This window comes from Nymphalis io, chromosome 22, assembly GCF_905147045.1.
Source record: "Nymphalis io chromosome 22, ilAglIoxx1.1, whole genome shotgun sequence".
Lineage (NCBI taxonomy): Eukaryota > Metazoa > Arthropoda > Insecta > Lepidoptera > Nymphalidae > Nymphalis > Nymphalis io.
In genome coordinates, this window is record NC_065909.1 from 6,348,798 (window position 1) to 6,365,060 (window position 16,263).

At 35.9% G+C, this 16,263-nt stretch overlaps 1 protein-coding gene and 1 non-coding gene across 2 annotated transcripts; both read left to right on the plus strand.

The window, feature by feature from the left end:
- The first annotated feature begins 196 nt into the window (after nt 1-196).
- On the plus strand, nt 197-15,642 carry LOC126777163 (uncharacterized). The gene is made up of 20 exons (XM_050500110.1): nt 197-454; nt 582-763; nt 854-932; nt 1,007-1,237; nt 1,589-1,728; nt 1,898-2,024; nt 2,709-2,817; nt 2,927-3,043; nt 3,175-3,278; nt 6,131-6,247; nt 6,387-6,512; nt 7,804-7,911; nt 8,499-8,645; nt 9,145-9,240; nt 10,807-10,913; nt 12,145-12,292; nt 12,716-12,817; nt 13,149-13,280; nt 13,735-13,887; nt 15,013-15,642. The coding sequence occupies exons 1-19, from the start codon at nt 305-307 to the stop codon at nt 13,873-13,875; spliced, it is 2,463 nt and encodes an 820-aa protein (XP_050356067.1). The 5' UTR covers nt 197-304; the 3' UTR covers nt 13,876-13,887; nt 15,013-15,642.
- On the plus strand, nt 11,490-11,560 carry Trnag-gcc (transfer RNA glycine (anticodon GCC)). Its single transcript has one exon. It is a non-coding gene; the product is annotated as a tRNA-Gly (tRNA).
- Nucleotides 15,643-16,263: the final 621 nt, after the last annotated feature.

Below are 16,263 nucleotides of genomic sequence, written 5' to 3' on the forward strand. Positions count from 1 at the left end.
CGAATAAGATTTCCTAAAATGTGGTCATTAGCCAATCACAGTCGAGCATTTTGTAAATAAAGCGTTTTGACCAATTAAAACAACGTTTCGATGATCGTGTTTTAATGTGTCTTTTGAGAACCAATAGTAAAAATCACAAAAACAGTTGAAGTTAAACTTTCAACTTGCTATTACCGTAGTTTTTAAAATTTTAACTATTTTATATATGTTTTACCTACTGATTTATAAACTTTAGTCCTTATTTGATTTGTGAATACACCGTATCTAAGTTTTTTAACAATCAGTGTTTAAAGTAAATTGCATTATGATGGAAGTCGACGGTGTTGAAGGCTGGAACAACAACCCTCCTGATGGAGTTAAATTTGCTAATTTAAAAGCTTTTGTAAATGCAGCTCGTGAATTTGAAGCTACACACAGTGAATCTGCAGTTAATGTGATGACTCGATACTTAGGGGTAAGTAACTCCAATTTCAAATAAATTCTGTAATAAATACCAACACCTAAACAACTTGCTGTAAATAAATTAATTTATTTAATTGAAATCTGCTGGTGTAATTTTAAAAATATAATAATATTTTTAGCTCATTGCTTCGTCCTGTGACCTATCAATATTTTCTCCGGGACGTAGTGAGGTATGCGCCTTCTTCAGCTCTTTATGGCGAGTGATGTGTGATGGTAGAGGGCCGCACTGGGCAGGTGTCGCGGTTCTTGCCAGAGCCTCCGTCGAACCCAGTGCTAGACATGCACTTACGCATACTTACAAGTAAGTTTTATGTTACAAAACAGGTAAAAGATAACAGTCAATATTGGTTACTAATATTTTTAAAAGTTAAATAAAAAATTAATTTTTCAGATTTATGCCAATCCTGTCTCGTTTGTTATCAGATACAATATCAAATGATAAAAAAATTAAACTTCTGTCTGTGATGCAGGTAAAATAAAATATTTTTAATATATTCAATGTCTAAAAAATTCTACACTACTTTACATTTATATCTTTTAACAGGATATTTCATATGGTATAAAAATTAGTTGGCAAGAATCCTACCTAACCAGTCTCATGAAGCAGCTTACTGATTGGATATTGCAGCCCATGACTGAACCACAGCATCGGACCATTGGTCACAAGTCTCTGACAGTCTTAGTAAATGTATGTTATGGTAATTTACCTGCAATTTATGCACTCATGAGAACTGTGGATACAAAGGATTTTGTTGTACATTTGATAAGTTTAAAGGTCAGTATTAAGTATAACATACATTATTTTTTATGTCAAAGGGAGTGTATAAGAAATACTAATCATCCCTTATATCTCCGATGCACCACCAACCTTGGAAACTAAATGACTTGAAAACTTTATAGCTTGTGCCTGTAGTTACTCTGGTTCAATCACTTTGCCATCCAGAATACAATAAAAACATATTATTGTTGGCATTAGAATATGTGATAGGAACAATATTAACAAAATTTCAGTACACCTTCAGTAGGATTCATACTCATTATTCTTGCATTCAAGTATTACATTTTCCTTGTTACTGGGCACTTAAACAGCTTACAAATTATACTTACACATGTATTCTAATTCCAGGATGGTGGCTATGGTGGTGTAGAAGTGTGTCGCCTGCTCTTATGCTTATCCAGTGGTACAAGGGGCTCAGCTGCAATTCGACAGTCAGACATACATAGCTATCTGTGCTGCACTATGCGCACATTCAATAAGGCAATCGGGTAGTTATTAAAAACAATAATCAGTCATAAGTTACATAACATAGAATTATGTATTTCTTTGAAGTATGCCGATGTTTCTATTCAAATTTTTATTATGTGCATTAAAAACTATAATATAAAGAGAAAATTAATAATTAATACGAATACTAATTTTGTATTCTGTTTCCAGTGATAGAGATACAATTCAACTTCTACACGCATACACATTTATAAATGATTTATGCACAGATAATAATCTACGGAGCTATGTGCTTTCATATAGTCATTTTAATACTGCTCTACAGGAATCTTTAATGGTATGTGTGATTTTTATATTCTTAGTGTACCTTAATTTTAAAATCTTTAGCGTTTTAATTACAGTATCAGCCTGTGAATGGCCCACTGCTGGTCTAAGGCGTCTTCTCCTTGAGGGGAAGGTATGGATCTTATTCCACCGCACTGCTCCAATGCGGGTTGGTGGAATACAAATTAAGCACATAAAAACTCAGTGGTTCTGGCCCGGGTTTGAACCCACAACCATCAATTTTTCCAGCGTTCCATTTACCAAACACTGGACCATCTCAGCTTAGACTTTTAATCTATGATATTATTAATTCAGTTTTGATTCTTGTATTATTTATCAGAATGCATAACTGATCATGACTGTTGGTAAAAGCTATTTGACTAATAAATTTAATACAGTAAATACTTATGGATCATAGGACATTTATTAAAATAAATTTGCTTAGTTTTGTTTGCAAGTAACTTTCTAAGAAAGTAAACATTTTAATGTCTAAAACTTGACTTGAACTGTTGATATGTGATTTCTTTAATTTTTAGAATAATAAATAAATTAACTATACTTAGTTTTAGCAGAGGCTTTTAGTAGTAAGCTTTCCTTGGCAACGGAATAAAATTGTCTAAAGTGAACATAAAAATATTAACAATATATGCTATGTAATGAATCTCGTTTATATTGGATTTATTTCATTTATTTATAGAAAATAGAAGATTTGTGTAAAACAGCATCTGACGACATGGGTGAACCAGAGAATTCTATGAGTTGCTTACAAAATGTATTGAAATTCCTCACCGTTTTGGTAAATTTGGGTAAGTCTAAACAAATAGTAAAAATTTTATTTTTTTATTTATTTCATTAACATTTTAACAAAACGCTACATCCTGAAACTGTCATGAATTTATCTAATAATATTTTCAGATCTATACTCAATGAGATGTCATCACTGTCAACTTGTATGTCTGTGCATGAAATCGAGTCGAATTTGCCTGCCAGAGTCTTTGGAATTGTTTGCAGCTATCATTGCTCAATATAAGGGTAATCTTCAGAATATTCAAATAAAAAAAAGACAAATTTCAAATTTGGAATCCTATGTTAATGTATCTACTTCTGTGAATTAGATTATTGATAAAAACTTCCTTTCCTCTCACTTCCTTCCTCTCTTCCAGATGAAGGTGTTTTACCTCAAGAGTTACTAGCAGTTGTTAGTGATGGGTTACCGGCACTTCTGGTGCCACCGTCTTTGGAACCAGGGAAAGTTGGATTACAATGGGTAAATTTTTACAAATGACAAGAAAGTTTATAAACATGTTAGCACTAATATTTTAGCTGTTTTGTTAAATTAAAATTTAAGTCATGATTTTTTAATGACTTCATATTTATTACATTGGAACCTAGGCCTTGTTTTGTAGTAGTAGTGAATAACACGTAAATGTCCCACGGGTGGGCTAAGGTCGTCACCTATTGAGAATGCTTGTTTAAATGGCACTTGTGGTAGAGCTTTGTGCAAGCTCGTCTGGATAAGTACCATGCACTCATCAGATATTCTACCGCAAAACAGTAGTACTTGGTATTGTTGTGTTCCGGTTTGAAGGGTGAGTGAGCCAGTGTAATTACAGGCATAAGGGACATACCATATTAGTTCCCAAGGTTGGTGGCGAATTGGTGATGTAAGCGATGGTTAACATTTCTTACAATGCCAATGTCTATAGGCGTTGGTGACCACTTACCATCAGGGCCACCTGATGCTCGTCCGCCTTCCTATTCTATAAAAAAAAATGTGGATTAAAACACATGTGGCAGAATTTCATGTGATACGCGCGGATTCCATCACAACTTTTAATTGCGCACATGCCTGCAATATTATATCTTCTGTGCAGTTCACTAGTCTCTAGTTAAAGTTTGAAAAAAAAAATATTTTTGATACAAATGTATAATGTATACGTAATGTATATTTTGCATCCTAGGGGCTCCCGTAGCTTCTGGCGTCTGACCAAGTCTGTGCAAAACAATTTCTGCCAACCTTCGCTGCCACCGCTCAGAAATCCGGACAGATCGCTAGCTCACAGTCCGCAAGAGCAAGCTGATCTCCTGGCTAAACTCTTTGCCGACAATTCCGTCATCGATGATTGTAGTGCGCTGCCACCTACAATACCTTCATGTGGCCATACGATGCCTGACATTAAAATCAGGCAACGTGATGTGCGTGCGGAGCTGCAATCACTTGATGTACGGAAAGCTAGCGGTCCCGATGGAATACCATCCATAGTGCTGAAGAAGTGCGCAGCGGAGCTGTCTCCTGTGTTAACGCGCCTGTTCTAACTTTCTCTCTCTTCGGGATGTGTGCCGGAGGCTTGGAGAAGAGCTAATGTGCAAGCGGTTCCCAAAAAAGGGGATCGCTCTGACCCGGCAAATTATCGGCCAATAGCTATCACCTCAGTACTTTGTAAGGTGATGGAACGGATTTTAAACAACCAACTGATCCATTACCTAGAAAATCACTGTTTAATTAATGCTCGTCAGTACGGGTTTCGACCAAAACGGTCCACAGGTGATCTTCTAGCGTACGTAACACACCTCTGGGGTGAAGCTATCGACAAGCATGGAGAATCGTTGGCTGTCAGCCTCGATATCTCCAAGGCTTTCGACAGGGTCTGTCACAGAAGTCTTCTCTCCAGCTATGCGCCTGGATTGCCAGCTTCCTACACAAGCGTAGCCTTCGTGTTTTAGTTGATGGTTGCGCTTCACAATTCTATGTAGTGAATGCTGGGGTCCCCCAGGGATCTGTGCTATCTCCCACACTCTTTCTTTTGCATATTAATGATATGCTCTCCCTTGGGAACATACATTGCTATGCAGACGATAGTACAGTGCATGGTGGATACCACGGACGCGCAGTGGCTGGGCGAGCGGAAATTGAGGAGAGGCGGAAGGATCTTGTCATTGAACTCGATAGGACGTTAGAGCTCATCGCCAAATGGGGCTCTGATAATCTTGTTGAGTTTAATGCCAAGAAAACACAGGTATGCGCTCTCACGGCGAAAAAGTCAACATTTTCCCCTCTTCCCTCCCTCTGTGGTACTCCGCTGGTGATGCAAAGCAAAATCGCCATGCTGGGGATTGACGTTCGCTGCGACCTTAGTCCAAGGGATTACATCGAGGCTGTTATAAAAACAGCTTCACGGAAACTCGGAGTTCTGAACAAGGTGCGGCGCTTTTTCACGCCACAACAACTGTGCCTGCTATACAAAAAAACAATAATACAAACAAAACAGCAATACTTGATATTGTTGTGTTCCGGTTTGAAGGGTGAGTGAGTCAGTGCAATTACAGGCACAAGGGACATAAAATCTTAGTTCCCAAGGTTGGTGGCGCATTGGCTATAAGCGATGGTTGACATTTCTTCCAATGCCAATGTCTAAGGGCGTTTGGTGACCACTTACCATCAGGTGGCCCATATGCTCGTCCACCTTCCTATTCTATAAACAAAACACAGGTACGGTCTTGCGTGGAGTATTGTTCGCACCTTTGGAATGGCTCCGCTAAGTACCTACTTGAGGCCTTGGACCGGTTGCAGCGACGTGCCGTGCGCATTATTGGCGACGTAAAGGTCACAAACACCCTTGAACCTTTACAATTGCGTCGTGAGATAGCAGCACTGAGCGCTTTCTATCGACTGTATCACGGCGAGTGCTCTGAGGAATTATTCTCTCTAATTCCTGCTTCCCCCTTCCTTCTTAAGTCCACGCGAGCTGGTTCTCGATGTCACCGCGTAACTGTGACATCAATTCCATCGCGAACAAAGAAATTTGGCAACTACTTTCTTTGTCGCACTTCCAAAAAATGGAATTCCTTACCAGCTCACGTGTTCCCCTCCTCTTACAACCCGGGTTCCTTCAAACGAGGCGTGAAGAGGCATCTTGCGGGCCGGCAAGGCGAAGGCGGCTAGTGCAGAACGTTTTTCCCGTCTGTACTGGCCGTCGTCGCGTTTGGACTCTACTACCACTTACCATCAGGTGGAGTAGAGTCATTTGCCCTCCCGGCGAATATATATAAAAAAAAAGTAAACATGTATAATGTAATGTATACGTAAAATCTGCTACAATTACTTAATTTTATTTACAGTTGCAAGTAGTTGGAGCTTTATGCGAGTCGAGTGAAACCCAAGAACGAGTTTTACAAGAGGTTACCCCTGACTCCTTTGAAGACACATTGTACAGTGTGTTACAATACACTTCACAGGTAAAATATTTAGGAGCATGAAATTCATATAATATTATTTTGGCAATTATTTTATGGCAGACACGTATGTTTATCAAAAATGAAGATATATAACGGCACAAGATTAAATTAATTCCTTAATATATTTATCTTTTATTAGAATGGCCCTGTGGGAATGGAAACGGCTCAAAAAAGTGTGGTACTAGCATGTCGGAGTGGATTATCTTTAGCTCCGCTCTCGAAGCAATGGGAAGCCGCCTTTAATAGGATGTTAGCCCATCATCAAGTAAGTAGACATGTCTTATCTGCTTATGATTTCCTGGTACCTTTCTATTAAATGTCCTTATACATATTTATTAATCTTCCATATATTTTTTTTATTTTAATTAAAATATAAAATCATTTTAGTGTTGAATATTTTACTTCTTAATAATGATTTTTTTTTAATTAAAAATAATTAAAAATGTAAGATAATGTTCAGTACGTAGTGTAGTTCTAAATATTTATAGCTTCCTAGTAGGTATTTATAGCAAATTTTTAAATTATATATTTACTTTTTCTTTCATTTGATCGCAATCATTAAGCAAGGAGATGAAACTTTTTGAAGTAAGTTAAGAAATACATATAATATTATGTTACTTATGATCTCCTTTACAAATCTGATTTCGTTGCGAGCATGCTGCCTTAATTAACATTAGCTCTGGACGAGAAAAATATATTCGATAACAAATTACGATATTTAATGTCCATATTAATCGACGCCATTTTGTAATAATTAACATAATAATTAACAGTAAACATTGTTTGAGCTATATTTGATTTGTATTTGCTGTTTGGGTGGAATATGGGGGAGCATAGTTGTCACTTTTCTTTGGTATAAAGAAATAAAAAATTAGGCAATTAAAAACACATTAGTTTAACCATTTCAATAGCAAAAGATAAACGGCTTTGACTTTCAACTGTTATACGCGATATCATTGGTCGAAATCTGAAGTAATGTGTGGTCTTGATTGTCGGCGAAGTTGTTTTCGGAACTCTGGAAGTATAATTAAGTGGAATTTCGGAGAATGTGCTCAGGAATTACATGAACTGATTCCTCCAGCCCCTTTTTACCATCGAACGGCCAGGCAAACGCGACCAAAGCGCCATAGGTACACAGTGGAATTTTCCCGCCTACGTACGAAGCGCTTTGAATCTACATTCATCATTCGCATTGCGAAACTATGGAATGCTTTGCCTGAGTCCGTATTTCCTGATAGGTACAATGTTGGTGTCTTCAAATCCAGAGTAAACAGGTTTCTTATAGGCAAGCGTGCTACATCTTACACTGTGTCGATGCTTAACATCAGGCAAGTATTAATTGTAAAAAAAAAAGAATAGTGTCGTATTATAAATAAAAATATATTAGAAATAAAAAGCTATTTATAGTGCATAATATGGCAGAGCTTCTGGCAAATCGCACGGAATATATAAATCTAAGTAACTCCTTCTCCTATTGGATTAAGGTATATAATACCTTTAGCCTAGATGCTAAAGTTCACTGCACTTTTTGTTATGTAACAAATTTTGGATTTCAGGTTCGCAAGCTCCTATGTGTGGCGCTTACAGGTAATAACGGACTACGACGAAGACAGATCATGCAGCTGGTCAAACATCACTATTTTCCATCGGATCAAATGAATCAGGTAACATTATTGGGTATTTATTTAAACATAATATATTTACGTAGATAATACAATTTTTTAAACAAGACATAAGGTATATTGTTTGTGTCCAAATGGTTTAATCTATACTCCTAATACCGTTTGCTCTATTCATGTGGCTATATCATAACATAACTAGTTACTTTTAAGAAGGAATACATAACTACACAGGACATGATTTATTTATTTATTTCTTTAAATACTTTTTTGACACACCATACATTGTGTAGTAGGACAAAAGGCGGACTTAATGCCTAAAGGCATTCTCAACCTTTAGGCTAAGCAGAAATTCGTGAAGGCGGTAATTGATAATAATTTTTTTCACATATATAAAAATATAACAACAACAAAGAAAATAAAGAACAGAGCTATAATATGTATATGAATAATATAAAAGATGAAGAGAACTAGGAACTGTCTTTATTTTGATTTTGATAAAATAATCTGATAATTCCAATCGTTCTCAATTATATGACCACAACTGTATACCTTGTACTATAATATTAGCAGACAGTCTCTATTGTGAAGAGCCGCGCCACTTTCAATAGAATATATAACGGTGTCGCCAGATATTCGGCGAGAGTCTGCAGAGCGCGCCCGAGCGGGAGGCGGACGCGTCCCCGCGCGACGACGCGCCGGAGCGCCTGTCGCCGGCGCAGGAGCTCGCGCTCGACCGCCTCGTGGCGCGCCTCTCCGACGCGCTGCAAGCCGGGAAGGTGAGCTGCGGGTTTAACGCTTTTTTTTTTAATTTTTTTTTATTTTTTTGAACGCTGGAAAAAACGCATTACGCGTTTCGCGGGTATGTGGGGCTCACCGGTGTCCAAGACGCCGAGTGCACCCCGAACATAGGAATACCCACTAAAAAACCAGCGGTACCCTTTCCGTCTTAACGAGAAGCGCCACGGGATCGCTTTCGCATGCTACCGTGGCGCTCTGCTGGCCGGCCGTGCCTATGCGGGCCTCCATTGCGCGGGTTTAACCCTAGATTATACATCGTCAACCTTTTTTTAAACTCCGATGTAAAAAGAGGGATGTTATAAATTTAACGTGTTGATCTTTGTATGCCTGTGGCATCGTAGCTCCCAAACGAATTGATCGATTTTGATGCGGTTTTTTAGGTAAAATAACATATAGATTTGCATAATATATTAAAATGATATATAAATAGATAACGGAAATGTGTAATATAAAGTGTTTCTTGTATTTTAATTATAGATATCAGACATCGCGACGTCGAGTGTGATGGAACTGTACGGCTACAAGATGACGTGTCTTGAGCAGCGGTTGCATTCGCATTCTGTAGCGTTACAGGTGAGCGACAACGAGATAGTATTTATTTATTCATGACTGCCTTGTTGGTCTAGTGGCTAGATGTAAGGCTGCAGACGGAGGTCCTGGGTTAAAATCACAGGTCGGGCCAATAAAAACTTATTGGGTTTTTCTGTCGAAAAATTCTCAATAGCAACCCGAATTTGGAAGTTGAATGTGTGTACACTCCCGTGCCTCGGAAAGCACGTAAAGCCGTTGGTCCTGCGCCTGAACTATTTCCGGTCGTGTCGGGTGGCCGTCCCGTCGGATTATGAGAGTGAGGGAAGAGAGAGTGCACCTGTGTTTGCGCACACCCTTATGCACTATCTTGAAGTTATCAATATATACCACTAAAAGCACTTACCTTGCATTATAAAAAAGTACATTATATTGTTTACGTCATTTAACAAAACATTTAATAATGAGAAAAGATTAATATACATTCGTGAAAACATTTCTCTGCGCCATCGCCTTCCAAACCGATTCACTTCATATATCAACATAATTTCTCTTGAACATTTATTTATATTATTTCTATATACATACGTCTTCATTTCCTTTTGTTAGTGAAGTAATGGATAAATATGATTTCAGGCATATTAATGGTCTTTTTATCCAGTCATGGTGCGTTTGTACTAGACAATATACTAGTTAAAAAATCGGTTTGTCGGTTGAAATAAGTCCATGATTCTTATAAAATAGGAGATTCGTTTGTAATGTCGTTTAGTAGAGGAAATGTGTATATTTTTAATATGACCTGTGCAGTTGGCTAATCTCTCTTGAGATTAGCCGTCGTGACCGTGGCCGTGAACATAATCGGTCTGGAGGACCTTATTTAGGAATACAACACCAACAAAGTAAGCACTCAATATAACTAGTACATAAATAAAAACAGTTATTAAGATACAGACTAAATGCTACCTTTTTCTAGAGGTGATAATTACATTTAACATAACAATGGCGTAAAATTAAATATTACTGCAAAAATATTGATAAAAAAAAAAAAGAAATTAACTTCATAATCACACTGGAAATAATATTTTTGGTCAATCTTAATACTTTTGTGTTACAAAGTAAAACACTTGTACAAAGTATTTCATGACAGAAAAACCTATTCCCTTTTTATGATTACATTTGTAGATTGAACACAGGACCTTACCGACCCCCTCTCCCCCCTCTTCCCCTATACTGTAGAGCCGATAATTCTTTCTACTACAGGCGTTATTCCACAACAACTTCACCAGTCGCTTGAGTTATGCAGTCAGAAAAAGAATGATATAATGCCATTATAATATTTAAAACTTTAATTTAGGACTCCATGATTATCCATGATTATCTACTGGAGATTCGCGAAATTGAAACAGAAATAATAACAGTACTCAAAATCTCCATGACAGTTTCAAAACACATTTAAAAATATCCATAAATCTACAATACACACTTTTACTTTTAAATACAATTTTAAATAAGTCCCGCTTTGTCAGAAACTTAATTTTCATAGCTTTATATATTATGGAAAAAAGATGAGAAAAATTAATGTTAAAAATATTATAATAATGTTATGTACAGGGTGCAACAGAACACATGGCGTCGTTACAACATGCACTCGCGTTGCTTCAAGCGACGAACTCCGCTCAGCAAGATGTGTTATATACGACACAGATGCAAAATGAGAAGTAAGTTTATATATGTATATAAGAATTATTTACATTGAGATCGAAATTTAGAAGTTTTTAAAATAAGAAGTTGAACGCAGTTGTTAGAACGCGTGAATATTAAGCGATGATTGTGGGTTCAAACCCAGTCAGGCAGAACTTAATTTTCATGTGATTAATTTGTGTTTATAATTAATTTTGTACTCGGGGGTAAAGGAACATATCTAATTTCTATGAAATCCTACTAAGCGCGCTCTGCGCAAAACCTTCTCCCAGAACAGAGAGGCCTTAGCTTAGCAGTTGGACATTCATAGACTGTTACTTACTATACAATTCATAAATGTCTGGGAATGGTGGTGGTGAATATAGTTTTCCTTTTCATTTAAAAAAAATAACAACAATTGTCGATATGAAAGTATTACTCACAATTTATTGATACAACAGTAATTGTTTTGTTTTTATATATTATTTTTTTTATTTTACCGCTTCAGAAGTTACTATTATTTAAAATGTATAGCAATAAAGAAATAAATATAACTTCACTAGAAATCAAAACTATGTGAGTACTAAATGCGTTTTTCATCATAATTAATGTAAGCATCGGTGGTTCAGTGGTAGAATGCTCGCCTGCCACGCGGGCGGCCCGGGTTCGATTCCCGGCCGATGCAAAACTTTTTAAGTTTTTATTTTTTTTTAATTATTGCTGTTATACATAGTACTTTTTTTATTGATCTTTTACTTTGATTAAGTACTTTATAATACCAAAAGTAAAAACAATTTGTGTACTGAAGAAAAACATTTTTTTTTATAGCATAGGTAGGCGGACGAGCATATGATGGTAAGTTGTAACCAACGCCCATAGATATTGGCAAGTAAGAAATGCGCCACCGACCTTGGGAACTAAGATGTTATGTCCCTTGTGCCTGTAATTACACTGGCTCACTCACCCTTCAAACCGGAACACAATACCAATACCAAGTACTGCTGTTTTGCGGTAGAATATCCAGGCGAGCTTGCACAAAGCTCTACCACCAGTGCTTTGAGGTGAGTGCAGTGAGGAAACTTTCATGTGTCGGATGAATATTTGCCAATACTTGTGTTGTTGATTTTGATTTGAAGGGTTGAGTGAGACAGTGTAACTACATGCACAAGGGACATAAATCTTAGTCCCCAAGGTTAATGGCGCATTGACGATGTCAGAGATGGGTAATATTTCTCACAGTGCCAATACAATAATATTATTTATTTCTAGGCACAAAAAATCCATAGAAGATCTTCATAAACAACTTGAAGATGCTGAAACGACGCTACGAGGTTTCAGAGCGAAGTTGGCTGCCGAGAGATTAGATAAGGAAAATCAAAAGGAAATTTTACAAAAGGAATTCAGAACACAGTTAACTGTGAGCACAATTGTATTTGAATTTCATGTAATTTTAATTAACAACGCCATCTGTTGTACGAATGTTGTACTAACTTGTTATGTTATGTTAAAATAGATACGGGTATTTTTAAATTTAATATGTTTATGTTTGATACCTATATATATGATATCTGATGAGTACTGTATATATATATATATATATTAAAAAAATTAATAAAATAATGTATATAATATTAAATATATACAAAAAATAAATTTTAAAATGTGTACAGTACTCATCAGACCATGTTGAATTGTGACAAGAATACTAGAGCGGCATTTGTTTCGCAATTCCGATTCTATGGGTGAAAAATGAACCAGCACCCTGTCATCGACAGTAATTAAGATTTATTAATATAAACACATGTTTTCGGTATAGTATTGATGATATTATTCTTTTCAGAATATTGAAAACGAAATGAGAGTACGAGAAACAGAAGCAGAGGAACGACTCAAGCAGCTCGAATCAGATAATAAGACATTGCAAAAGAAGCTGGAACAACAGGTTAACCATCTGATCTGTAATAATGGATGTTTGTGCATTTGTATGAGATTTATATGTTAACTTGGTTGTCAAAGCTCTTCTAGGGGGGTATCACCCACTCATCATGTATTCTACCGGCAAACAGCAATACATAGTATCGTTGACTTCCGGTTTGAATGATGAGCGAGCCAGTGTAACTACAGGCACAAGATACATCTTAGTTTCCAACGTTGGTGACGCATTCGCGATGTAAGGAATTCGTAATAATTTTTCCAGTGCCAATGTATGGTGGCGACCATTTTGCCGTCTATTTATGCTTCATATAATTCGATTGTAAAATAATTGTTTTCAGACGAACAAAAACAGCGAGCTAGCGGGTGTATTGATAAAGTTTGAGGAGCGCGTTAAACAACGTGACAAGAAGTTGGAAGAAGCGGCCGCAGCCGACAGCGGGCTGAGGAGAGAGCTGGAACAGCGGGATAATGTGAGCACACTAAATATTCACTGCTTCGTCGGCTTGCTTGGTCTCGGTTGGCTAATGTCGATCGACGATCTTTACTCCTCTTGTAACTTGGAATAGGCTTTACATGTTGAAGTATATTATGAATTTGATTCTGTTATCTAACGTAACTCTACAAAACTTTTATATTCTATGATATTTGCATTTTTGATCAGCATGGTTTGCTATCTGTTGACGGAGACTACTAAGCTTTCCGCACGTAGCTTCGTTCGCGTGATTTTAAGTGGCTTAGCTGTTAAGGACCCCATGTCTGTTTCTGTACACTGTAAAAAAGGTATGCAAATTACAAGAGAGATTATAGGAGATAAGGCGTGATAAATAAACAAACTCATTTTCGCATTTATAATATTATTAATAATAGGTAGGCTTAACGTTTTTATTATAGTGACGACATAAAGCGTATCCTTTATATCCACAGATGATAAAACAGTTAGAAAAAACAGTGGTTGAGCGTGAGAACCGATTGTATCAAGTGACGACACAGTTGGAAGAAATGAAGAGGGTACAAGAGATGGTAGCTAAGCTTATGAGCAAAAGTTCTTCAACAGCTGCCAGCTAGCGTACGTTACAGGTACAGATTTGATAGATTACTCAAGACTGGATCTTGAGTAATCTAAGCGTATTTTAAGATTTGGCGTCTCGAGAACAAAATAATAATCTGTCTGTTAAATTTAAAGAAAAAGATTATTTATAGATAATTAAGAGTAGGTAGGTGACTTCCACCAACCCGCATTGGAGCACCGTGGTAAAATATGCTCCATACCTTCTCCTCAAATAGGGAGAGGAGGCCTTAGCCCAGCAGTGGGAAATTCACAGGCTGTTACTTACTACAAGGTGACCAATAATGAGTTTTAGTGATCTTAAAATTCAAATTAAAATGTGACAAAAACTGGGTAACGATTATGAAAGCTACCTAGGCTGTTCATATACTATCCCCATCACCCAAACAATACCTGCTGTCCCGGATACATAGATATAGCCCCCCTTAGAATTAGGGTAATTTCGTATTTATGGTCATGATAATATTCTGAATAGACCCATACATCATTTACATCAGCAAGCCAGCACGGTGTTATACGGAACTAATACGATATCTCAATCTCTATGTAATTTATATAATATCGTAGACGTTATTGATTTATATTAAAGGTTCGTTAATTTCGTTTCATTGGAATGGATTGTCGGTGTCAAGCGTTGTGTAGAGAATTAAAAGCGTCTTTATATAACTATATACGTATTGCTTTCCTATTGTGTCTGGCTCTCATTGGCTGTGATTCGTGCCGATAAAATCTTGTCGTGCCTTTGACGATAAATTATAAAAACGTCTTAACGCATGAATAATGCATAATTAAAATAAAAGTATACTTGGTGAAAGAACTCAAATAGAGACGCTTTAGATTTATGTTTAACCGGTTAAAAACAGAGTGTAAATCCTTGTTTTGGGTGTCTATGTCAAGAAATTTTCATTAGCAGTTAGTAATTTGGAGGTGATTTCACTTCCGTGCCCCGGAAAACACGTGAAGCCAATTAATATTTGCCTGAATTCCTTCCGTTCGTGTCGGATTGTTAGAGTGAAAAAACTATTCCGTTACTCTTACAGTATAATATATCTTGTGGTTAGCCTCTCTGGTAGAACAATAGACAAAAAAGAAGACGCTAATTTACGATTAAAATTTAAACTTATTTTTTGTTTCAGCTCACACAGAGAACTTTATAAGAACTCAACGACGTTTTATTATATAATTATGTCAGCGTTGAAACGCAAATGAAAATTATAGATTTGATCATGTACATATCTAGCTATGAAAAGCTGATGGGCAAATTTTAATAATATTTTTATGTAATGTTACTTAGTTACTTACTTTTATGTATTATTAATATAAAATTACTCCACAATATCAAGCACACTACAATAATTAGATTATCTGTAATCAACAATCTCGCTATACATTGTTATTACTTAGTTTTGAAATTTTAAAACAAATAAATTGAATGATTATTTTATACTCAAAATACAGAGTATAAGATAATCATTAAATAACATCGAATTGTATATTTACTACTTGGTATGTTTGCAGTGTCGGTTCTACCTCGCCAACTTATGATGTAAAGTACTAAAAAATAAAATAAAAAGAAATAACACTTTGTGGACTTTTTGTACTTTAAAATTGGGATTTATTTTTCACATTTACCGTTACGTATTTGCACTAACGTTTATTAAGGAATCGCTCAACCATTTAGTTCAATGGATTTAATTCTAAATTGGCTATTTTTATCTTCGTATGACAATATGGATTGGTTCGAATATTCCTTATCTAATTATGTCAATATTATATTTACGTCTATATAATTAAAAATATTTTTTTAATGAATATTTTGTTCAAATGGATTTCAGAAGCAGTTCGTGTAACTAAAAAATGATAGTATTAAAATTGTTTCCATATCATTAAAAATAATTATATAATTAATGTTTAAATAAAAAAAGTCCGTCATTTTTCATCATAGAATATTATATTTTTACAATGATAAATATTATTTTTTGACACTTAATTTTCGATTGTTTTCATATTTTGTATATGAAATGATAAAATTGTTAATGTAATAATGTAGTTTAATTTGTAATATAAATTTGATAATTGTGACGAATAAACGTACTGAATTGAATTTTGTTATTATTTACCTAATTAATATAAATTAATACCTGAATGAGAATTGGTGTACTTTTATTAGTATTTAATAGATAGAATATAATCCCAATTCGCATAGTTCATGCAACATAATACGAGATAATAAAAAGGGCCGAAAATCGAATTGAAAAACGAATGTACTTTTAAATGGGGAAGCTTTAGATGCTGTAGAAGCAACATAATTTCTTGGTATCACCATATATTCTAAGCTTCAATGGGGCCCTCATATTAATGAATTGGCAAATAGACTCAGCTCTGCA